This window comes from Amblyraja radiata, chromosome 14 (genome assembly GCF_010909765.2).
Source record: "Amblyraja radiata isolate CabotCenter1 chromosome 14, sAmbRad1.1.pri, whole genome shotgun sequence".
In the NCBI taxonomy this organism is placed as follows: Eukaryota; Metazoa; Chordata; class Chondrichthyes; order Rajiformes; family Rajidae; genus Amblyraja; species Amblyraja radiata.
Window position 1 is genome coordinate 11,198,223 of NC_045969.1, and position 25,599 is coordinate 11,223,821.

The following is a 25,599-nucleotide window of genomic DNA, read 5'->3' on the forward strand; positions in this document are numbered from 1 at the left end:
TTTTTAAAACATAATCTATTCCTTTTCTCATAAGTTCCAGGTTGTAGGTGCAGAATCAGGCTATTCGGCCCATCACGTCTACTCTGCCATTCAATCATGGCTGATCTATCTTTCCCTCTCAACCCCATTCTCCTACCTTCGCCCCGACACCCGTTCTTGTTGCGTGCTATCCAGTCAGTGGAGAGACTATACATCGAGGCGTCCATAGTAAGCTACAGTGGGTGAATTCGATCCACCTCTGCCCCACTCGAACATTGGATTTATTGCCCAACCTTGGTGGAGGGCACTGGACAATTTGGTTTAGTTTAGAGATACAGCATGGAAACATGGCCTTCAGCCCATTGCATCCACGCCGACCGTCCATCACCTGTTTACACTAGTTCTATGTTATCCCACTTTCTCATCCAGTTCTTACACACCAATGCATTCTCGATGTCCTTTCTGTACTCCATCTCATCATTACTTGATATCCGGCCCGCAAAGGTGGGATCGTCTGCGTGTTTGAAAACTGTGTTCGATTTGAACATGGCCGCACAGTTGAGTGTGAACAAGAAGTAAAGAAGGGGGGCTAAGAACACAGAGATACTGTCTGACCCGCTGAATTACTCCAGCTTTTTGTGTCTATCTTCCATCAAAATTCATGTCTGACATTCCCTAGCTACATTAAGAGGAAGTGCAAAGCTTACTTGGTTACGCAGAATGTCTTGTGTTGGAGATCGACGGGGAAGATTGCTGCAAATTGGTGGGCGGGTTTATTACATTATAACCCACTGCCAAATATCACATATCACATGTTTATAAAGTACTAATAATATGTTGGGCTCCATGTTTAGTTGTGGGCCATTGATTAGTTAACCTCTTTAGTCAGAGTGGTTTACAGTTTCAGAGCAACATAACCTGCCTTCTGGCAAGGTGAATGTATACTGTACGCTTGGCTTACCCTTTACTTTTGACAAGGAGTTCCTGGTCGGCTGTATAAAAGTCCTGTTCAGTTTTGACATATTTCTTCTCTGCTCATTCACATGGCTCACACGGCACTGGTCCAAGCCTCCAAACTCCTTCCTTCTAAGTGAAGTGTGACTGAGGAAAGGTTAGATGTGGTTGGGAAAACAAAATGCAAAGGATTTCAACCCTTTCACACAAAGGGTGGTGGGTGTATGGAACGAGCTGTCAGAGGAGGTAGTTGAGGCGGGGACTATCCCAACATTTTTTTAAAAAAATTAATTTTGTTAGAAGTACAATAATGTGGTACCACAGTACCTAATACTTGTTGACATATTACATTTCATATACAACTTCTTATTTTTTAATTTAATAATAAAACAGAAATAAGGAAGAAAAGAGTAGAAAAGAGGATATCCCAACATTTAAGAAACAGTTGGACAGGTACATGGATACGACTGGTTTGGAGGGATATGGACCAAACACGGGCAGATGGGACTAGTGTAGCAGGGACATGAAGGCCAGTGTGGGGAAGTTGGGCCGAAGGGCCTGTTTCCCACACTGTATCACTCTATGATTGAGTGGGGCAGTAAATGTTGGGGGCAAGGAGAGAGGGGTGGGGCGAAAGGGAGAAGTGGTAAGTTTTAAGTATAGGGTAATGAATGGGTTCTGGTTTTACAGACATTCATAATTTAATTAATTTTAAGTTAATTTTTATCCCTAAATGGTGAAAAATATATAAAATTATCACATTGTAACCACACCTGCATGGTATTGTAGGAAATAGCACACAAGACTGAATAAAAAAGATCACGTTGTTTTGGATCTGTGGTGAATCTGTGGAATTCTCTGCCACAGAAAGTAGTTGAGGCCTGTTCATTGGCTATATTTAAGAGGGAGTTAGATGTGGCCCTTGTGGCTAAAGGGATCAGGGGGTATGGAGAGAAGGCAGGTACAGGATACTGAGTTGGATGATCAGCCATGATCATATTGAATGGCGGTGCAGGCTCGAAGGGCCGAATGGCCTACTCCTGCACCTATTGTCTATGTTTCTATGTTTGGTCATTTTAAAATAAATCAGGTTAGATCCTGATTATGGGTGTTGCCTGTACGAAGTTTGTATGCTCTTCCCCTGTTAATTCTGGCCAAATTGGAGCTGAGTAAAGGCTTCTGTGCTGCTAGGCCATTTGGTCAATTTAAATGTACCTTCTGCAGAAATGAGACAAGCTGCAGAATGGTGCCAGCTTGCATGTGGCCCAGATAAGAGGTGCAGTGAAAGAATGGGATATCTGCAGATTCTTACAATTAGGTGTAAATTGCATGAAACATTGTAAATATTGTTGCAAAGCTTTACTTTGCCAGATGTTGATTGGATTAAGTGTTGAGCCTTGTCTGGGTTTCTTGAATATCTAGGCACATGTTGCATAATTCATCTCTGTTTTAACTTGCATCCAGAAACTTCATCAGATACATTATATTAGTTAATGTATTATTGTGTTAGGGAAATGTCTATCATGTACTGTGTTCATCGATATGTGTTATTGGACTGTATAGAGACCACCCCCATGTGGTTCGGCCCCTCAAGGTTCGGGGACCTATAAAAGGTAGCTCCCACGAGGTCCGATGTCGATCTTCTGGAAGAATGCTTGGGACTGGGTGACCTTTTGGAGTGTCTCTGCTTGCACGAGGCTAGAAGGGCTTGGCCAAGCAGATACAAGGATCGAACTTACGGTGGTTAGGTATAGTAGTGGGGAACTGTTATTGTGTTTTTCCAAAATAAAGTTTAGTTGCACAAGTGCTTGACTCAGTATTTTATTGACTGAAACTAGACTGGTGGATGCTTAGAACGAGCTAATTACACCCGTGACTGCGTGGGCTTTCTCCGGGTGCTCCGGTTTCCTCCCACACTCCAAAGACGTATAGGTTTGTAAGTTAATTGGCTTCGGTAAAAAAATGTAATTGCCCCGAGTCTGTAGGTTAGTGCTAGTGTGCGGGGATCGCTGGTCGGCGCGGACTCGGTGGGCCGAAGGGTTTGTTACCGCACTGTATCTCTAAACGAGACTTGGTCTGCAGAGGTTCAAAATGGCGCAGCTCAACACTGCCATCTTCCCACATGGGCTGAAGACTTGACCACCACTCATACATAATCACAGAAGCTTTTCCATTAGCAGAGCATGCCAAGCAGCCAGGAACACTACAGAAATTACCCACCCACTTTAATTACCTACATACCCTTAAACACAGCCCCATCTCTCATTAGTGCCAAGGGTTAAAATCTGGCCTCATATCTCTAAAATGTTTAATTCTTTTTTTTGGATGGTGCTTTAATTGTATATTTCAGTCCTACAGCGTTTCAAAATTAAAGCTGTACATGAGCCAAAAATAAATTAAGCTAGTGGGTCCAAGGAGATAGGGATTTCCACAGAGCTGTCAGCAATCAAAAGATTGATGAGAATTCATTAACTCCATGCAAAGACATTCACTGTATGGTGCAAGCCTGTAATTAGGACACTGTACGATGAACCCGTTGCCACCTTTCTTAGCAGACATCCATTCTGGAAATGTTAAGTGGTCTCCAATTTTAAGTCTGCCTCAGTTTTCAGGAGATGGACACAAAATACTGGAGGATACTCAGTGGGGAAAAGGAATAGGCGACTTTTTCGGGTCGAGACTCTACTTCAGACTGAGAGTCGGGGGAGAGGGGAACTAGAGGTATGGAAAGGTACAAAGAGCAAATGACCGAAAGGTACAAAAGGAACAAATCAAAGCCAGCAACGATGATCTAGGAAAGGTGGAGCCCACAATGGTCCATTGTTGGCTGTGTAAAAGTTGACATCGTGTAGATACCATTTCCTTCCTGGAATAAATAATGTTCTATCGTATTGCATGCAAGCAGTTAAGCAGGGCGGACGACTCGGGTGGGGAAGGGACAGGCGCCTGGAATCCTCCTTTGAACCTCTATTGTTCACTGCAATGGCTACCCATCCTGACCCTCTCCATTTAGTAAATCGTGGAAACTTAGAAATTATCAATCACATTGATGTAGTCAAAATGTCAGTATGGCATTATCCAGAGAATGGCATGAAAACATGTACAATTTGGGCGGTACGATGGCGCAGCGGTAGATTTTCTGCCTTACGGTTGCCAAAGACCCGGGTTAGTTCCTGATGATGGGTGCTATCTACAGAGTTTGTACGCTCTCCCTGTGACTGCGTGGGTTTTCTCCGGGTGCTCAGGTTTCCTCCCGCACTCCAAAGATGTACCAGTTTGTAGATTAATTGGCTGTTAATTGACCCTAGTGTGTAGGATAGAACTAGTGTGCAGATGATAGTTGGTCAGTGCGGACTCAGTGGGCCGAAGGGCTTGTTTCCATGCTGTATCTCTAAACTAAACGGAAAAAGTCATATACTGTGGGTAGACACAAAATACTGGAGAAACTCAGCGGGTGAGGCAGCATTAATGGAGGGAAGGAAAGGGGTGACATTTCGGGTCATGACCCGAAACGACACCCATTTCTTCTCTCCATAGATGCTGCCTCACCCGCTGAGTTTCTCCAGCATTTTGTGTCTACCTTCGATTTTATCCAGCATCTGCAGTTCTTTCTCCCAAGTTATATACTGTGACTCACATATTTTCCTATGCGGAGGAGAAGAATGTGTTTCTTTGCTCTGAAGTGGGATGATATTTTATGCAGGACATTGTTCAGTTAACACAGTAGGCGGTGCAGCCAGACATTCTGTTCATTATTTCCAGTACTTTGTGTTGCTGTATAACATTAGTAAAAGGCATCTGTCCTTAATAAAAATTAATGGGTTTGGGACGGGCAGTATAGACTGGTGTAGCACACAGATGGGCCCATTAGCCCACCATGGCTACAATGGCCATCGAACGTATATTAATTAATCCAATTTTCTTCCTGTACTCTCATCAACTTCCTCTTTCCAACATCTTCCCTCACTGATTCTGTCCTCATCCACTAACACAAGGAGTAATTATAGAGGACAATTAATTTATCAACCTCGACGTCTTTGGGAAATGAGAGGAAATAGAGTCATAGGGACAGGCAGCCCTTCGGCGCAACCTGACCATGCCAACCAGCTTAGCCCATCTAAGAGAGTGCCATTTGCCCACATTTTGTCCATATCTCACCAAAACCTTTCCTATACATGTGCCTAAAGAAGGGTGTCAACTGAAACATCACCCATTTCTTCTCTCCAGAGATGCTGCCTGTGCCTGTCCCGCTGAGTTACTCCAGCTTTTTGTGTCTATCTTCCGTTTAAACCAGCATCTGCAGTTCCTTCCCACACATATCTATCTAAATGTCTTTTAAAAGTTGTTATCATATTTGTCTCAACTACTTACTCTGGCAGTTCATTCCATATTCTCATTCCCACTGTGTCAACCAAGTTGCCCCTCGGGTTCTTATTAAATACTTTCTCTCTCATGTTAAACAAATGTCCTCTAGTTCTTGATTTCACTATCCTGAAAAAAAAATGTATTTATGCTATCTATGTCTTCACAATTTTGTACATAACAGTAAGATTATTCTTCAGTCTCCTGCACTCCAAGGAATAAAGTCCTTGACTGTCCAAATTATCCCTAAATCTCAGGCCCCCAAGCCCTTGCCACATCTTTGTAAATCTTACCTGCACTCTTTCCAGCTTAATGGCATCTTTCCTATAACAGCTTGATGAAAATTAAACCTACAGTAACTCTTCATGCTGCCGCCCCAACATCTTGTACAACTGTAACATAACATCCCAATTTCTATAAAGTCAACTTTATTTGTCACATACACATACAAGATGTGCAGTGAATTGAAAGTGGCAATGCCAGCGGATTGTGCAAAAGCAACAGAACAGAATAGAACGGAACCGGTGTTTACATTTTAGAGAGAAAAAAAGAAAAATAAACGTTAAAAAACGACACAACAGTAAATTAGTCCCTGGTGAGATAAGAGTTTACAGTCCTAATGGCCTGTGGGAAGAAACTCCATCTCATCCTCTCTGTTTTCACAGCGTGACAGCGGAGGCGCTTGCCTGACCGTAGCATTGCTGGGGTGGTAGGGGTCCCTCATTATGTTGCTGGCTCTGGATCTGCACCTCCTGGTGTATAGGTCCTGTAGGGGGTTGAGTGATGTTCCCATAGTGCGTTTGGCCGAACGCACTACTCTCTGCAGAGCCTACCTGTCCTGGGCAGAGCTGTTCCCAAACCAGATTGAGATGTTGCCGGACAAGATGCTTTCTACAGCCCCAGAGTAGAAGCACTGAAGGATCCTCAGAGAGACCCTGAATTTCCTCAGCTGCCTGAGGTGGTAAAGGCACTGCCTTGCCTTACTCACCAGTGCGGCAGTGTGTGTTGTCCATGACAGATCCTCCCAGCTATTTGAAGCTGCTCACCCTATCCACAGTAGTCCCATTTATCTCCAGTGGCGTGTACGTCCTCGGATGTTGAGCCCTTCTAAAGTCCACAGTCAGCTCCTTAGTTTTTGTGACATTCAAGAGGAGGCTGATGTCCTGACATCAGAGTGCCAAATCAGCCACCTCCTCCCGGTAGTCCTTTTCATCGTTATCGGAGATCAGGCCCACCAACACAGTATCATCAGCAAACTTGATGATGGAGTTGGAGCTGAACCTGGCCACACAGTCATGTGTATATGGGGAGCACAGTAGGGGGCTAAGGACGCAACCCTGGGGGGATCCTGTGCTCAGGGTGAGAGAGTTGGAGGTATGTCTCCCCATCTTGACCACCTGGGGCCTGTCGGTGTGAAAGTCCAGGACCCAGGCACACAGGGGAGTGTTCAGCCCCAGTTCCGGCAGCTTCTTAGCAAGTCTGATGGGGATTATGGTATTGAAGGCTGAACTGGTCAATGAGCAACATCCTCACAGAGCCCCCCCTTGTGGCTGTCAAGGTGAGAGAGAGCGGTGTGCAGAACCTGGGAGAACGCATCATCCGTGATTCTGTTCGGACGGTATGCGAACTGCAGCGGGTCCATGGTGCGAGCGAGGAAGGCGCAGATGTGGTTCTTGATCAGCCTCTCAAAGCATTTCATGACTACCGAGGTGAGGGCCACTGGTCGGTAGTCATTCATGCAATCCCCTGACCGATGAAGGCCAGCATGCCAAAAGCCTTTCACCACCCTGTTTACAGGTGGTGACACTTTCGGGGAACAATGTACTTGTGCTCCGAGCACTTGAGGAAGGGAAACCGCCTTGGTCACATGGAAGAACTTGCAAACTCCACACAGACTGTACTGGAGGTCAGGATCAAGCCCCGGGCCTCTGGAGCTGTGAAGTAGCGGTGATGACTTCAATGTGCCTTTACCAGCAGACCCACATAGGCTGATGAAATCCAGGCCACTACACAACCTTTGTACATCAAAGTCGCTGCTCGGTTTGCAATGCCCAGCTTTTCATATGTAGGAGCAGAATTAGGCCATTCGACCCAACAAGTCTACTCTGCCATTCAATCATGGCTAAACTATCTTTCCCTTTAACCCCATTCTCCTGCCATCTCCCCGTAACCCCTGATTCCCTTACTAATCAAGAAGCTGGCAATCTCCACCGTAAAAATATCCATTGATTTGGCCTCTACAGCCTAAAGTGGCAATGAATGCCACAGATTCACCACCATCTGATTAAAGAAATTGCTCCTCATCTCCTTTCTAAAGGTACATTCTTTTATTCTGAGGCTATGGCCTCTGCTCCTAGACTCTCCCACGAGTGGAAACCTCCTCTCCACATGCACTCTATGCAGGCATTCCACTATTCGGTAAGTTTCAATGAGGTCTTCCCTTCATCCTTCTGAACTCCAGTGAGTACAGGCCCAGTGCTGTCAAACGCTCATCATATGTTAACCCAATCATCCCTGTGATCATTCTCGTCAACCTCCTTTGGACCCTCTCCAACGTCAGTACATCCTTCCTCGGATAAGGGGCCCCAAAACTGCTCATAATACTCCAAATGCGGATGAGACATTTGAACCAAAATCTCACCAGTACCTCCTGAGCAAAAGCAGCACTGCATATGCTACTGGAATAACCTTCCAGAGGCTTGGGGTGATGACTGAGGAACATGAGTTCAACTCACAGTAATTCAGCCGTGAATTTAAATTAAATTAATTAGTCATTTATGAGATTGCTTATTTATCTAGAAGGAGAAGTGCCATCCTAATATTAGTGCTGGAGGAACTCAGTGGACCGGGCAGTGTCTGTGGAGAAACAAGGAACTGCAGATGCTGGTTTACAAATAAAAGGCACAGTGCTGGAGTAACTCAACGGGTGACTCAACTCTCTGGAGAACATGGTTCGGTGATCAGTCTGAAGAAGGATCCAGACCCGAAGCTTCATTTATCCAGAGATATTGCCTGACCCACTGAGTTACTCCAGCACTGTGTTTTTTTGGTAAACCAGCATCTGCAGTTCCTAGTGTCTACATCCACCCAGTCATGCTTCCTTGGGATCTTGTAACGTCAATTCAGTTCAGTTTAGTTTATTGTCACGTGTACCGAGGTACAGTGAAAAGCTTTTATTGCATGCTAACCAGTCAGCAGAAAGACAAACATGGCTACAATAGATCTATTTACAGTGTACAGAAACACGATAAGGAAATCTCGTTCAGTGCAAGGTAAAGCCAGCAAAGTCTGAGGGTCACCAAAGGGTCTAGGATAGTCCGAGGGTCACCAAGGAGGTAGATAGTAGTTCAGTACAGCTGGGAATAAACTGTCCCTGAATCTGGAGGTGTGTGTTTTCCAGATTACCTTTGGCCTGATGGGAGAGGGGAGAAGGGAGTGGCCAGGATGCGATTTGACCTTGATTATGCTGCTAGCCTTGCCGAGGCAGCGTGAGGCAAAGATCTTATAGCGGAGCAAGATAGGCTACTCCTGCTAAATACAATGGGCTGACGTGTAGTACGCTACAGAGGGGATCCTGGGCATTTTTCCCCGCCCATTTTAGTAACCGGAGCCTACCTCACCCGACCCGACTCGCAGTGTAATCAATGAACAGTTTGTGTGTGTGATATAGGGTTAGATTCATCATTCTGTCAGTTCATACTTCTTGTCAAGAATAAAATTTGACTCTGGTAATTGTCTTTTTTAATATATTTTAAATCATTTCTTTTTAAATGGCACACAAGCAGTGTTTGAGTTGATTTTGTAGTAACCGGAACCGACCCGACTCGCAGGGTAATTGACATTGCGGGGGAAGTTTTTGTGCGTGATATAGGGTTAGATTCATAATTCTGTTAGTTCATAATTCTGTTAATTCTTGTTAAAGAATAAAATGTTTATAAACACACATACATGAATGTGATATAAATGTATATAATCATATAACACACACAAATATATTTGTTCTGATCCAATGATGAACTTTATTTCAGACTAGACAAGGGACATTAAATAAGAAACATTGTAAACCTCCCCGCAACTTCACACACACTAGGCCTTACCCCGGCCCCACACTCCCTCTCCCCTCCCTCTCCCGGGGCCGCGCACCCCCTCACCCGCTGCCCCGGGCCACGCACTCCCTCACCCCTGCCCACCCCACTCTCTCCCCTACCCCTGGCCCCCACTCCCTCTCCCGCTGCCCCTGCCGCTCGACGCCCTCTCCTCTCCCCTGGCCCCACTTCCCTCTCCCGCTGCCCGGTCCCGCGCACTCCCTATCCCTCTCCCAGGCCGCGCCACTCCCTCTCCCTCTCACCGGGCCCCCACACTCCTCTTCCCCGCTGCGGAAAACAAAGATCCGATCTTTTGACCGAAGCAAGATGGCGGGAGCAAGATGGCGGGGGCTGGGTGCTAAAATGGGTCATATAATCCACCCATGAATCCCGCCCATGAGCTTACTACACGTGTGCGGTGAAGGAGTAACCCATCTTGCTCCGCTATAAGATCTTTGGCGTGAGGTACAATTGAGTCAGTAGAAAGGACGCAACCAACCTGTTCAGCCACTCTTGAAATCTTCTCATTCCACAAAGCCAGTCTGGCGAATCTCCTTTGTCCTGCCTCCAGGAAGCATTACATTTTTTTCTTTAGATAAGAGGATCAAAACTGTGTGCAGTATTCCTGGTATGGCCTGGCCCACACCCAATATCATTGTAACAAAGCTTCTCTATTTTTAAACCCAATCTGTTGTGATAAATGGCAAGATGATGCTTGCTATCTTAACTACTTGCCGCACCTGCATGTGCACTTTATTGCAATGTTATGCAAAGAGCAAATGCATCCCTACATGTGTAATTCATTTAGACTTTAGACTTTCGAGATGCAGCACAGAAACAGGCCCTTCGGCCCACCGAGTCCGCGCCGACCAGCGATCACCCGGACGGTAACACTATCCTACACGCTAAGGAATTATGAATTTTTTTTACGGGAGCCAATTTACCTATTATGGCGTGCGAATAAGCAAGCCACCTGTGTTGAATCACAGAGATCTTTATCGTTGAAGAGAACAACACGCCACAACACGCCCCCCCCCCCCCCCCAGAACCGGAGGCACAAAATCGAAAGGGTAGACGAATGAGGCATTGCCCCTGCACATCCACTAACAGGGATTGGGCCCGGAGGAAATCTGCGCCCAGCAACTGCTGGGAAATGTCGGCCACCGTAAAGGTCCAGGTAAAATGGCATGGGCCAAAGATGAGCGGGATTGTGCGAACTCCATAAGTCTGCATGGAGCTGCCGTTGACTGCAGCCATTATTGAAATCCGAAATGACTGTTTTGGATCGTCGGGGTCACCAATATGGCAAGCGAATAAGCAACCCACCTGTGGTGAATCAAAGAGATCTTTATTGTTGAAGTAAAGAGAACAACACACACGCGAATGGGGGAAGGCTGAATCGGGGCTCAATACTTATACTAAGGCACACCCCTAAACCTCGTGACAACTCTTTCCCGCTGTTACCCAGTCACGTGGCCCTACCCCGACTGCCGAGGGTTCGCATACTAAGTGGCCTAACAACCAGGTGGCGCCCCACTATAAGCCTGAGGATCGACACAAAGGGAGACTCCGGGGGGAACAGCTTCTGCTTCCTCTCCCTGCAACTGCTCCATCCCAGGCAACATCCCGGTGAGATAGACACCAAAAGCTGGAGTAACTCAGTGGGCCAGGCAGCATCTCTGGAGAGAAGGAATGGGTGACGTTTCAGGTCGAGACCCTCCTTCAGACTGGTTAGGGATAAGGGAAACGAGAGATGTAGATGGTGACGGGAAAGATAAAGAACAATGAATGAAAGATATTCAAAAAAGTAAATAAAGAAAACAGGCCATTGTTAGTTGTTTGTAGGGTGAAAATGAGAAGCTAGTGCGACTTGGGTGGGGGAGGGATAGAGAGAGAGGGAATGCCGGGGCTACCTGGTGAGAGAAATCAATATGCCCAAGCGACATATGAGATGCTGTTCCTCCAATTTGCACTCACTCTGACAATGGAGGAGACCTAGGACAGAAAGGTCTGTGTAGGAATGGGAAGGAGAATTAAAGTGTCCGGCAACCAGGAGATCAGGTAGGTTCAGGCGGGCTGAGCGTGATTCCAACATCCTGGTGAGTCTCCAGTGCTTTTACATCCTTCCTATGCTTTGATCATCAGAACCGAATCTAGCTGTGTTTTGACCAAGTTTTTGTAATGTTGAAGTGCAATCCCTCTACTCTGTATTCAATGCCCTGACTAATGAATACCATTATTCCATATTCCTTCCCAGCTATGTTATCTACCTGTAATGCCACCCTCAAGGATCTAAACATTTGTACTCCTAGACCCCTCTGTTCCTCTACCACGTTGATAGTGCAAGTCCTAGCCTCATTAGTGCTCTCAAAATGCATAACCTTTGCCTTTTTTCAGGATTAAATGCTGCCATTTTTCAGCACATGAGCAGCTGAGTAGCACAGCGGTAGAGCTACTGCCTTACAGCGCCGGAGACCCGGGTTCGATCCTGACCACGAGCGCTGTCTGCACGGAGTTTCTACGTTCTCCCCGTGACCTGCGTGGGTTTTCTCCGTGATCTCCGGTTTCCTCCCACATAACAAAGACATACGGGTTTGCAGGTTAATTGGCTTGGTATAATTGTAAATTGTCTCCAATGAATGCAGGATAGTGTTAGTGTGCAGGGGTCGCTGGTCGGCACGGACTCGGTGGGCCGAAGGACATGTTTCTGCGTTGTATCTCCAAACCAAGCTGAACTGAACATCAATATCTCTCTGCAGCCTAAAGTGTAATGTAATTTTGCAAAGTGTAATGTAATTCTATCCTTATGATGTCCTTGACAAAAAAAAAGATGCCATATGGAAAAATGTTAGGCTTGGTTTTACTGCCCTTATAATGTCCAGGGCTGAGTGGTACACTGTGTTCCCTGAGTTCACTATGACCTCGATGTTGTTTCCACAACATGGCCAGATTACTTGAGGATCTTGCACTTGACTGCACTTGACTTCCACCTGTGATTACTTCTGGGAAATATTCAAAGTATAGACATGGCATTTACAGAATCACTTTTATTTATCTGTAAATAAGGAGGACAAGCTTGAATTGTTTTTCTCTGAAACATCGGAGGCTGAGAAGAGACCAGATATATGAAATTTCATAATTTCAGAGGCATGGATAAGGTAAATGGTCAGAACCATTTTCCAAGATGGAAATGTCAAGGACCAGAGGGCACAGCTTTAAGGTGAGGGGCCAAAGTTTAAAGGAGACGTGCAGAGCAAGCTTTTTTTAATACACAGAGTGAGGTTTACCAGGAACGTGATGCCAAGGATGGTGTTTGATGCAGATATGGTGGTGACATTTAATAGGCGTTCAGATGGGCAGGAAATGGAGGGTTATACAATGCAGAGGAAATTTGGCAGAGTAGATTAATTTAATTGGACATTCAGATTCAGATTCAGATTCAATTTTAATTGTCATTGTCAGTGTACAGTACAGAGACAACAAAATGCATTTAGCATCTCCCTGGAAGAGCGACATAGCAAATGATTTGAATAAATAATAATAAGTGATAATAAGTGGGGGGGTGGGGGGGTGATTGGCAGTCACTGAGGTACGTTGTTGAGTAGAGTGACAGCCGCCGGGAAGAAGCTGTTCCTGGACCTGCTGGTTCGGCAACGGAGAGACCTGTAGCGCCTCCCGGATGGTAGGAGGGTAAACAGTCCATGGTTGGGGTGAGAGCAGTCCTTGGCGATGCTGAGCGCCCTCCGCAGACAACGCTTGCTTTGGACAGACTCAATGGAGGGGAGCGAGGAACCGGTGATGCGTTGGGCAATTTTCACCACCCTCTGCAATGCCTTCCGGTCGGAGACAGAGCAGTTGCCATACCATACTGTGATGCAGTTGGTAAGGATGCTCTCGATGGTGCAGCGGTAGAAGTTCACCAGGATCTGAGGAGACAGATGGACCTTCTTCAGTCTCCTCAGGAAGAAGAGACGCTGGTGAGCCTTCTTGATCAGAGTTGAGGTATTGTGGGTCCAAGAGAGGTCATCGGAGATGTTGACTCCCAGGAACCTGAAGCTAGAAACACGTTCCACCTCCGTCCCGTTAATGTGGATGGGGGTGTGCGTGCCGCCCCTGGACTTCCTGAAGTCTACAATGAGCTCCTTGGTCTTCTTGGAGTTAAGGGCCAGGTTGTTGTCAGCGCACCATGCTGCTAAGTGCTGGACCTCCTCCCTGTAGGCCGACTCATCGTTGTTGCTGATGAGGCCAATCACCGTTGTATCATCTGCATACTTGATGATGGTGTTAGTACCATGTACAGGTGTGCAGTCATAGGTGAAGAGGGAGTAGAGGAGGGGGCTCAGCACACAGCCCTGTGGAACGCTGGTGTTCAGGGTGAGGGTTGAAGAGGTGTGCTTGTCTAACCTAACAGACTGGGGTCTGTTGGTTAGAAAGTCCAGTATCCAGTTGCAGAGGGAGGGGTCGATGCCCAGGTTACCGACTTTGGTGATTAGTTAATTGTGTTGAATGCTGAGCTGTAATCGATGAACAGCATTCTTACGTAAGTGTCTCTGTTGTCGAGGTGGGAGAGGGCGGAATGGAGTGCTGTTGAGATGGCATCCTCCGTACTCCTGTTCTTGCGGTAGGCAAACTGATAGGGATCCAGTGTGGGGGGTAGGCAGCTTTTGAGGTGTGCCAGGACCAGCCTCTCGAAGCACTTGGTGATGATGGGGGTAAGTGCAACTGGGCGGAGGTCGTTGAGGCTTGCCGCAGTGGAGTGTTTTGGCACTGGCACGATGGAGGTGGTTTTAAGGCACGTGGGGACAACTGCTTGGGCAAGTGACAGGTTGAAGATGTCAGTCCAGACGTCTGTCAGCTGCGCAGCACAGGCCCTGAGCACGCGCCCGGGGATGCCGTCAGGGCCAGCAGCTTTACGTGCATTAGTCCTACTCAGTGCCACGAATACGTCGTAGGGGGTGAGTGTGAGGGGTTGGCGATCAGCAGGGAGCACAGCCTTGATGGCTGTCTCTAGATTGTCCCTGTCGAAGCGGCCATAGAAGTGGTTAAGCTCCTCAAGGAAGGAGGCGTCGCTGGATGTGGGGGTGGTGTTGGAGGGTCTGTAGTCCGTGATGGCCTGGATGCCTTGCCACATGCGTCGGTGGTCGGAGTTGTTGTTGAAGTGCTCCTCAATCCTGAGCTTATGGCAGTGCTTGGCCTTCTTGATGCCCCTCTTCAGGTTAGCCCTGGCTGAACTGTAGGCTCGAGCATCGCCTGACCTGAAAGCGGTGTCCCGTGCTTTCAGCAGTAGCCTGACCTCGCTGTTCATCCATGGCTTCTGATTCGGGAATATGGTCACCTGTTTGAGGGAGGTGACACTATTGATGGTGGAGTTTATAAAGTCCAGAACAGAGGATGTGTAGGAATCAATGTCCGTGTGGGAGTCAAGGGTGGCCTGGGCTGCAAACGCCTTCCAGTCAGTGTTTCCAAAACACTGCTGAAGTGTGAAGCGTGTACATGATGGACATTATGGGCCGATGGGCCTTCGCTGTATGGTTCTAAGGTGCCACTTCTATTCTGCATACTCGTCTGTCCATTCTTGTATGATGTCTGTGCTTTTACCTTTGAGGTACTTACCATCGCCATAGCCTCTTCCAGCCCTGTATCTCTTCAATAATTCTGAAGCTCTGTCATTCTACCAGGTCTCATCCTTGGATTTTTAATTTTAGTTTTAGCGATACTGTGCAGAAACAGGCCCTTCGGCCCATCGAGTCTGCACCAACCAGCGATCGCCGTACACTAGCACTATCCTACAACCCAGGGACAATTTTACAATTTTGCCGAAACCTGCAAACCTGCACGTCTCTGGAATGTGGGAGGACGCCAGAGCACCCAGAGAAAACCGATGTGGTTACAGGGAGAATGTACAAACACTGTACGGACAACACCCGTAGTCAGGATTGCCGTTGAGTCATTGGTAACAGTCTTAATACTGTCGCCTTCCAGTAAGCTCTGGAATTTGGGCACGAAACATCTCTGCATTATTAAGTAACTCTTCTGTACCTCTGGCTGTCGTGCAGTCATTGAGTTTCCTCATAACCCAGTGTGTGACTGTCATGTTTTGCTTGATAAACTGTGAAGTGCCTGTGGCTGTGTCTGCTACATTAAAGAGTTATATATAAACAAGCTATTGTCAGGCATCACCCATTTGGATAAATATGTTTTTCCTGTTTGCCATGCCTCTGAATAATTGTGTTTCCGTCTCCCTGATGTTCTGGCGAAAATCACAAGAAAATGACATTTTCCACAATACGTTTGTTTAAGAAGGAACTGCAGATGCTGGAAAATCGAAAGAAGACACAAATGCTGGAGAAACTCAGTGGGTGAAGTCTGAAGAAGGGTCTCGACCCAAAACGTTGCCTATTTCCTTCGCTCCATAGATGCTGCCTCACCCGCTGAGTTTCTCCAGCATTTTCTTCCACAATATTAGTGATTTGATTTTTTCCCCCAAAGAAAATATAACTTCACAAGCTGAGCCTTAAAAATATTAAAACATGCTGCACTTGGTTTTCATTTTTTCATTTTTCACCCTGCCCATGGCTCAGAAGCCATAATTGAGATTTCACTATTGTGTAGGAAGAAACTACAAATGCTAGTTTATACCCAATGATACACACAAAATGCTGGAGTAATTCAGTGGGTCAGGCAGCATCTCTGGAGAGGAATAGGTGGCGGTTTGGGTCTTATGAACAAAGCTGACCATCACATTAATCAGACCCGGATCTTCAATAACTTGATTGATCCATCTATTTATAATAATAATAATAATAATAATAATAATAAACTTTATTTATAAAGCGCTTTAAACAACCGCAGTTGCCACAAAGTGCTGTACATGAGAACTCATGGACAAAAAGTTATTACAAACCATTAAAAAAACGTAAAACGAAGGACTAAAAAATTAAAAGACATTAAAAGCACTAAGAACAGGAGCAATGTCTCAGCCAGTGTCGAAAGCCAGAGAATAAAAATGAGTTTTTAGGGAGGATTTGAAGATGGACAGTGAGGGGGCCTGTCTGATGTGCAACGGCAAGGTGTTCCAGAGTGCCGGAGCAGCAACAGAAAAGGCTCTATCCTCTCTGAGCTTCCGCTTAGACCGTGGTACCTCAAGCAGCAGCTGATCAGCTGACCTGAGGCACCGGGCAGGAGCATATAGGTGGACGACTCCGGTATGACTCCGAATGGCGAGCCCATTCAACGATTTGAAAACAAATAAAATAATTTTAAAATGAACTCGAAAGTGCACTGGGAGCCAGTGAAGGGAGGCCAAAATTGGCGTAATGTGCTCCCTCTTTCGAGTTCCGGTCAAAAGGCGAGCGGCAGCATTTTGAACCAGCTGGAGACGAGCCAATGAAGCTCGTGCGACTCCAGAGTAGAGTGCGTTACAGTAATCCAGCCTAGATGTAATAAAGGCATGGATTACTGTTTCAAAATGCTGCCGCTCGAGGATGGGCTTCACCTTTGCCAGCTTCCTTAGGTGAAAGAAGCTGGACTTAACCACAGCGCCTATTTGTTTATCTAGTTTAAAATCACCGTCCATCCTAAAACCCAGGTTTAAAACTGTTGGCTTTACGGACAATGCCAGTGGACCCAAGTCAACAAAGGGAGGTTCACGGCAGCCATTGGGGCCAAACAAAATCACCTCTGTCTTTTTTTCATTAAGTCCCAGAAAGTTTAAGGCCATCCAGGACTTAATGTCCTCAAGACAAGACAGAAGTGATTTTAGAGAATAGTCGTCTTCTTTCCTGAGTGACATATATAACTGGCTATCATCTGCGTAAAAGTGAAAGGAGATGCCATGCCTTCTTAAAATTGAGCCCAGAGGAAGTAGGTATAGAGAGAAGAGCAGGGGCCCTAAAATTGAGCCCTGTGGAACCCCATATGCCAAGGGAGTGGAGGAGGATTCAAAGCTAGCAAGGCTTACACGCATGGTTCTGTCTGCCAGATAGGACCTGAACCATCCCAGGGCACTGCCACAAATGCCCACTTGGTGCTGTAATCGGGAAATTAAAGTTCCATGGTCCACTGTATGTAAGGCGGCAGATAGGTCCAGCAAGACAAGAACCACATAATTACCGGAGTCGTTTGCCAGGAGGATGTCGTTAAAGACCCTTAGCAGAGCCGACTCTGTGCTATGCATAGCTTTGAATCCAGACTGGAAAACCTCCCGGATATTGTGCTCATCCAGGAAGAGTTTCAGCTGAGCATAAACTACTTTCTCCATGATTTTAGAGATAAATGGCAACTTGGAGATCGGCCTAAAATTGGCCAGTCCAGGCCGGGTTTCTTAAGTAGTGGTTGCACTACTGCATGTTTAAAACTTACGGGGACAACCCCAGAACACAAGCTACTGTTTATGATGGCGAGAACCGACTGCCCTATACTCGGGAAAACCTCTTTAAAAAGAAGAGGAGGGACAGCATCACAAGGGGAACCCGACGGCTTAATATGGCTAACCACATCCTCTAGACCCGACAATGTCAGAGGCACAAACTTATCGAATGCCACCAGGCATGGGGCCGGAACAGAGGGGTCAGAGGCAGGAGCTGAGATGAGAGCCCTTATAGAAACAACCTTATTGATAAAGAAGTGCAGGAAGTCATTGCACAATTCGGACGATGCTTCCAGGCAGACAGGCTGTGGGGCATTTAAAACAGAATCAATGGTTTTGAATAACACACGTGGGTCGTGACGCTTAGACACTATTATATTAGACAGGTAATATCTTTTGGCCTCTTTAACAGTATTTTGGTAATTTCGCCAGCTGTCCTTTAGAATTTGCGATGAAACCTGCAGCCTGTCCTTCTTCCACTTTCGTTCAGCTCTGCGACACTCCCGTCGAGCTGTACGCGTTGCGTCACTGAACCAGGGCTCGGGTTTAGCTCTGGGCTGCAAAGTTTTTAACGGAGCCACAGAGTCCAGTATAGTTCTGCAGGAGGAGTGGAACCAAGAACTAATCTCCTCCGTACCAAGGGAAGTGGACGCAGAGGGGGCACAGAGCTGATCGAAAGCAGCAGAGAATTGGCCAGCAGCAGAAGGGTTAAAGGACCGACAGTGCCGAGCAGACGCTACAGGTCTAACTGCAGCACTGGAAAAACCAACATCAAATAGTACAGGCATGTGATCAGAAAACACACTATCACAGACCTCCAAGTTCAACACAGGCAAGCCACAAGAGAGAACAAATTATAATTAACTTGACCATGTTAAATTTGCACTCTTCCTGCTGCTTGCTTAAAATAATGGCTTTCGTATTCTTTTAAATGTAGTTATAGTTTAGTTTAGAGATACAGCGTGGAAACGTGCCCCTCGGCCCACCGGGTTTGCAACGACCAGTGATCACCCGTACACTAGTTCCATCCAACACACGAGGGACAATTTACAATCTTTACTGAAGCCTACAAACCTATTCAGTTCAGTTCAGTTTTATTTGTCATATGTAGGGCCAACGGTACAATGAAATGTGTTAGACAAGACATCGGGTCACCTCAGCAATGATATTGCAAGGATAAAAATAAGATTAAAAAAGATAAGATAAAAGTGACATTGGTAGGTAAAAGACATTAATAAATAAAAAATAAAATAATCAACATATATGATGTGTTTATAAGTTCAGAAGCCTGATGGCCTGATGATAAAAACTGTTCTTAAGACTGGTGGTACATGCAGCCTTGCTCCTGTATCGTCTGCCTGACGGTAACAAGGAGAACAGTCTGCGTGCTGGGTGGCTGCGGTCCTTGATGATGCAGTGTGCCTTCCACAGGCACCGCCTGTGCAAAAATGTCCTGAATGGCCGGGAGACAGTTGCCAGTGATGTGCTGTGCCGCCTTCACCACTGTCTGTAGCAATTTGCGGCTGTGGGCAGAACAGTTCCCGTACCAGACTGTGATGCAGCCCGTCAGCAGACATCTTTGGCGTGTGGGAGGGAACCGGGGGCCTGGGAGGAAACCCACGTGGTCACAGGGAGAGCGTACAAACTCGGTACAGACGGCACCCATAAACAGGATCAAACCCGGGTCTCTTGCGCTGTGAGGCAGCAACTCTACTGCTGCACCACCTTGATCCATCTCTTTATCATTTCCTTGACATTGTTAAATTTACATACTTCCTGCTGCTAGCTTAAAAAATATCAGTCTGAAGAAGGGTCTCGACCTGAAACATCACCCTTTCCTTCTCTCCAGAGATGCTGCCTGTCCCACTGTGTTGCTCCAGCATTTTGTGTCTATCTTCGGTTTAAACCAGCATCTGCAGTTCCTTCCTACATATGCTTAAACATATGGCCTTTATTGTCTTTCAAATTGTGAAGGGGCTTCCTTTCATTTTCGATGATCGTTGGTTAGATCTGTGGCAAGGATTAGGTATCATTGATCACTGGAGCCCCACTTGGCATTGTGCTTTATTTCCTCATGTTTTCTCCTCTACCTTGCTTCCTGCTCCATTGTTTGTTTGTTTGTGTCCCAAGGCCCTATCTAGATAAATGGCCAAGCCTAACAACAGTGGATGCATCGCGCGGCGCCTGGTGAATTATTTATTATGGAAATGGCCGTTTGGTTTTGGTGTTTATTGCTCTGGCGTGCGACTTATCATTTCCACTCTGCGATCCCGTTAATGCTTTAAACTTCAGCTTTGTCTTTCCGTGGCTCCTGGCTGCCTGCCAGACTCCCCAGGAGGTCTAATACCTGGTAATTATCGAGCAAGCCTGAAAAAATAATATTGCTTGCTGGGGCGTAAAATACTCCGAATCTGTCCTCGTTGAGAGAACAAAGTGATGATGGTGCAGTAACCGGATGGAAGAGGTCACTTTGTAATGTCTCCTGCTACGCAAGGGTAATGCGTATCTGGGAACATTTGCTGACCTCGTCGGGAGTCCGACCACTCGCTGGTGCTGCAGTGACTACGTTTAGTTCATTGTCACGTGTGCTGAGATACAGTGCAAAGCTCCTGCGTGCTAACCAGTCAGCAGAAAGACAATACATGATTACAATCAAGCCATCCGCAGTCGACAGATATAGCATCAGTAACAGACACCTATCCTTAAAATATTGTTGGGTTTAGGACTGGCAGTATAGACTCATGGAGCACATGTGTTCCATGTTGGCTCACCATGTCTTCAATGGCAATCAAACATGCGTTAACCCAATTTTCTTCCTGTACTCCCATCAACCTCCTCTTTCCAACATCCTCACTGATTCTGTCCTCAACCACTAACACTGACTAATTACAGAGGACTATTAATTTATCAACCTGGATGTCTTTGGGAAATGGAGTCATAGCAATAGACACCATGGAGTCCAGCCCTTCCGTCAACTCGACCATTCCGACCAGCTTAGCCCAGCTAAGCTAGTGCCATTTGCCCACATTTTGTCCGTATCCCACCAAAACCTTTCTTTATTTTAGTTTTTTTTTGTCACCTGTACCGAGGTACAGTGAAAAGCTTTTGTTGCGTGCCAACCAGTCAGTGGAAAGACAATATATTATTACAATCAAGCCATCCACAGTATTCAGATACAATGATGTAAAGGGAATAATGTGAATTTTGTTTAGTGCATGGTAAAATCCAATCAAAGATAGCCCGAGAGTCTCCAATGAGGTAGATAGTAGCTCAGGACTGCTCTTTAGTTGTTGGTAGGACGATTCAGTTGTCTGATAACAGTTGGAGAGAAACTGTCCCTGAATCTGGAGTTGTGCGTTTTCACATTTCTATACCTCATGCCTTTTGGGAGAGGGGAGAAGAGGGAATGGCCATGGTGGCCTGGATAGAACAGAAGTGGAGAGGATGTTTCCATGAGTGGGAGAGTCCAGAATAAAAGGACGTACCTTTATGAAGGAGATGTGGAGGAATTTATTTAGTTAGAATACGGTGAATCTATGGAATTTATTACCACAGACGGCTATGGTGGCCAAGTCATTGGGTATTTTTAAAGCGGAGATTGACAAGTTCTTGATTAGTGAGGGTGTGGAAGGTCACGGGAAGAATGAGGTCGAGAGGGAAAGATAGATTAGCCATGATTGAATGGCAGAGTAGACTCGATGGGCCGAAGGACCTATTTCTGCTTTATGACATGAACTTGGTGATATCAGATACCCATTGTGTAATGGCCAAGAATCTCAAAGAATTGGTTGTTAATTTGGGCTCTCGTCCAGCTAACATAGGAGATATAGCAAGCAACAATAACCAGCCCTTCCCTACACTGTCCACTCGAGTCCATTTTGTCTACTGTACAATGCCACTGAAACCAGCGAATCCACTCTGTATGGGTACTGCTCATGACCTCTAAGGGGTAGTGCCATGGGGTGTTTCTTGTTCACTCAAGGGTAATTCTGAATCTACTGGACTCTTCTGTCACTCCACCAGAGCAGGTGATTTGAGTCACGGTGGGTATTTATACAAAACTTACTCTAGGTACTACCAGTGAGCCAAACTGATTATATTTTGGTTTAGCTTATTTTGAAATTTCATCCATAATGCTATTACATTATGTGTTGATACTGAAGAAGGGTCTTGACCCGAAATGTCACCCATTCCTTCTCTTCAGAGATGCTGTCTGTCCCGCTGAGTTACTCCAGCATTTTGTGTCGACCATGTGTTGATTGAGTTCTGGCAAGGAGTTTCAATTACATATGCAAGCACCTCGCAAATTATACATGTTGGATTTATGCGTTTTTAAAATGCAGCGCTTTTTCCTTTTAATTTAATTTACGTGCTCGTATTTTTTAAATAACTCACTCACATTTACTGCCGGCATCACCTTAGCATATACATTTAATTGCGTGGTTTTGAATCGCACGCTATTTTTCAATCACGTAACCCCAGCGTAAAACGCGAGGTGCCTGTACGTAGGGTTCAATTTAGACCAGTGCTTCTTAAACTATTCAGTGTCATTCACCCTTGAGTCTTTATCACAAAATATCATTCATCCTCAACTAAATTTTCTTATGTTTTTTTTGGTAATTTTCGTCTCATTCTCCCCTGTGTATAATTGTATATATAATTTATGTTGTCACATGAGCAAAAAACATAAATTAACTCGTTTCTTATGTGTTTATTTTATTCAACTTTTTGAACATCCTAAAAATATGTAAAGAAAAACAAGGAGTGAATGAGTGCGCGCCAACCAGCGATCCCCGCACACTAACACTATCCTACACACACTAGGAACAATTTACATTTACACCAAGCCAATTAAACTACAAACCTGTGCGTCTTTGGAGTGTGGGAGGGAAACCGAAGATCTCGGAGAAAACGCACGCAGTCACGGGGAGAAGGTACAAACTTCGTACAGACAGCGCCCGTAGTTTGGATCGAAGCCGAGTGCTGTAAAGCAGCAGCTCTACCGCTGCGCCATCGTGCCACCCTTTAAAATCCTGTTTTAATTTTTGTCTTCTTGCTCAGATCTACCACCTACAAACCTCTCGGCTTGGATGTCACGGTGAGATATACCCAGGGGAGCTGGGAAGGTGAACTTGGCTTAGACGACATCTCCATACCTAAAGGTCTCAATGGCACCGTCACGATCAACATTGCCACAATTCTACAGTCAGAAGATTTCTTCTTGCCCGGAATTAAATGGCAGGGGATTCTTGGCCTGGCCTACAGACAACTAGCAAAAGTAAGCTTGCTTTTATTTTAATTTATAAGAAAATAATTATTGTTCCGGTTATCTTTGTCCTTTCTGAAGAAATCCAACTCGGAATTATTGAAAATAAATTGGAATTATTGGGTGGGGGGAGAGGGGGGAATCTCTCTAGCCAAAAAACCCCAAGATATTCGCTTAACATAGATGCACAATGCTGGAGAAATTCAGCGGGTCAGGCCGCATCTTGGGAGAAAACAGATGTGAAGTTTTGTATCGGAACTCTTCATCAAACTGATGGTAGTGGGGGGAGCAGAAAAAAACAGAAGTGAGAAAAGGCAGGACAAATCGGGGCCAGCCACGGATTACCTAGGGCGAAGATGTTCCCTGATAGGCAGATTATTGGATAGAAGCAGATGTGAACCCAAGAGGGATACATAGTGTGTAGGAAGGAACTGCAGATGCTGGTTTAAACCGAAGATAGACACAAAAGGCTGGAGCAACTCAGCGGGCCAAGCAGCATCCCTAGAGAGAAGAATGGGTGACGTTTCGGTCGAGACCCTTCTTCAGACTGGTTGTAAACTGTGAAGCCAGTTAACAGACTTTTAGTGGCGGATGGGGGAGGAAAAAGGTGGGGAACATTTGCTTTGCTGTTTCTCGCAGGGATCCATTCAATTCCTATGCATTTTGTTCCATTTGCAGCCGTCCAGTTCCATCGAGCCTTTCTTTGACTCCCTCGTCAGACAGCTGGAGATTGCCAATGTATTCTCTCTCCAAATGTGTGGCGCGGGCCTGTCACTGAGTACAGAAGAGCAATCAAGGCCCGTGCAAGGCAGTTTGGTAAGTGACTGGGGGGCTGCAAGTACACAAGACGCTGGTTGTGCGTATAGCTGAGTGCTTCCAAACCACGGGGACTTCCTAAAGCGTCGCACTGTGTTATTCCCACTGTATTGCAGAGAGCGCCGATCACAATAGATTGAGATGTCCTGGCTGAGTGTGCACGGGGAGAACGTACAAACTCCATACAGATAAGCAAGCACCTGTAGCCAGGATCAAACCTGCGTCTCTTGCACTGTAAATGCTGTAAAGCAGCAACTCTACCGCTGCACCACCGTGCCGCCCTTCTTTAATAAGAGGACCATTAACTTCATTAGTTTGGACAGCAGCTTCCCCTCCACATCTTTTAGAGAAGTATAAGCTCACAAGAGAAAAAGACAGGGTAAATGCACAGAATCTTTTGCTCAGAGTAGACTTGAGAGATACAACAAGTAGACGGGTCTTTCAGCTCGCTCAGTCGACGCCGATCACAGAAGACTTGATGCACTTTTAATTAATGTCTACTTTCCAAAAAAGTGCTGAATATTGTTTATTTTTCTTGTTCTTTTTAGATTTTGGGTGGAATTGAACCAAGTCTTTCTCAAGGAGATACTTGGTACACCCCCATCGTAGAGGAATGGTACTACCAAATTGAGGTTCTTAAGCTGGAAGTGGGAGGACAAAATCTCAACTTGGACTGCACAGAGGTAAGCATGGTAATAATAGTGTGTCTTTCCTACAGGTGAGACCTCACTTTTCCTATAGGTAAGGCACGGGGCGGCACAGTGGTAGAGTTGCTGCCTTGCAGCGCCAGAGACCCAGGTTCAATCCTGACGACGGGTGCTGTCTGTACGGAGTTTGTACGTTCTACCCGTGACTGTGTGGGTTTCCCCCAGGTGCTCCGTTTCCTCCCACACTCCAAAGATGTACAGGTTTGCAGGTTAATTGGCTTTGGTAAAAATTAAAAATTAAAAATTATTCCTCTTGTGTGGCATAGTGTTATTGTACGGGGTGATTGCAGGTTGGCATGGACTTGGTGGGCTGAAGGGCCTATTTCCACGCTGTATCTCAAGTCTAAATCTGAAGCAAAGTATGACACAGTATCAATATGTATCAGTTCAGGAAGAATTTGAGACTGGTAACTTCAACGAGTTTACACACTCACACATTAACATGACAGGAACTTGAATTCCATTTGTTGACAAATGAAGTAAAGTAAGTGTTTAATAACCTCATTATTCAGGCTTGCATTTCTCATGTTTTAAGATAAAGATCCCCCATTTAGTAATGTATACTTTTTTCAATGATTATATCTCGAGCATGGAGATAATATTGCGACATGGAGTCATAGTAATAGAGTCACACAGCATGGAAACTAGCCCTTCAGCCCAACTGGTCAATACTGACCAAACTAGCCCCATTTAGTTCAGATTGACACAAAATGCTGGTAAAATTCAGTGGGTCAGGCAGCATCTCTAGGGAAAATCGATCAATCACAATATTACTTTATTAGCCAAGTATGTTTTTGCAACATACGAGGAATTTAATTTGCCAAGTCAGTCATACAAATAAAAAGCAACGGAACACACGATATACATTTTAACAAACATCCACCACAGTGACTCCTCCACATTCCTCACTGTGATGGAAGGCGAAAAAAAAGCTCAAATCAATAGGTGACGTTTCGGGTTGGGGCCCTTCTTCAGATCTGAAACGTCACCCAAACATATTCTTCAGAGATGCTGCTTGACCCATTGGTTCACTCCAGCATTTTGTGTCTATTTTTGGTATAA

At 45.7% G+C, this 25,599-nt stretch overlaps 1 protein-coding gene across 1 annotated transcript in view; it reads left to right on the plus strand.

Moving 5' to 3' along the window:
- Positions 1–25,599, plus strand: part of bace2 (beta-secretase 2) — a 61,635-nt gene that overhangs the window by 13,818 nt on the left and 22,218 nt on the right. The window contains exons 3-5 of the mRNA XM_033032511.1: positions 22,810–23,026; positions 23,693–23,830; positions 24,379–24,513. Of these exons, the coding sequence (XP_032888402.1) occupies positions 22,810–23,026; positions 23,693–23,830; positions 24,379–24,513 (490 nt within the window). The remainder of the gene's footprint in view (positions 1–22,809; positions 23,027–23,692; positions 23,831–24,378; positions 24,514–25,599) is intronic.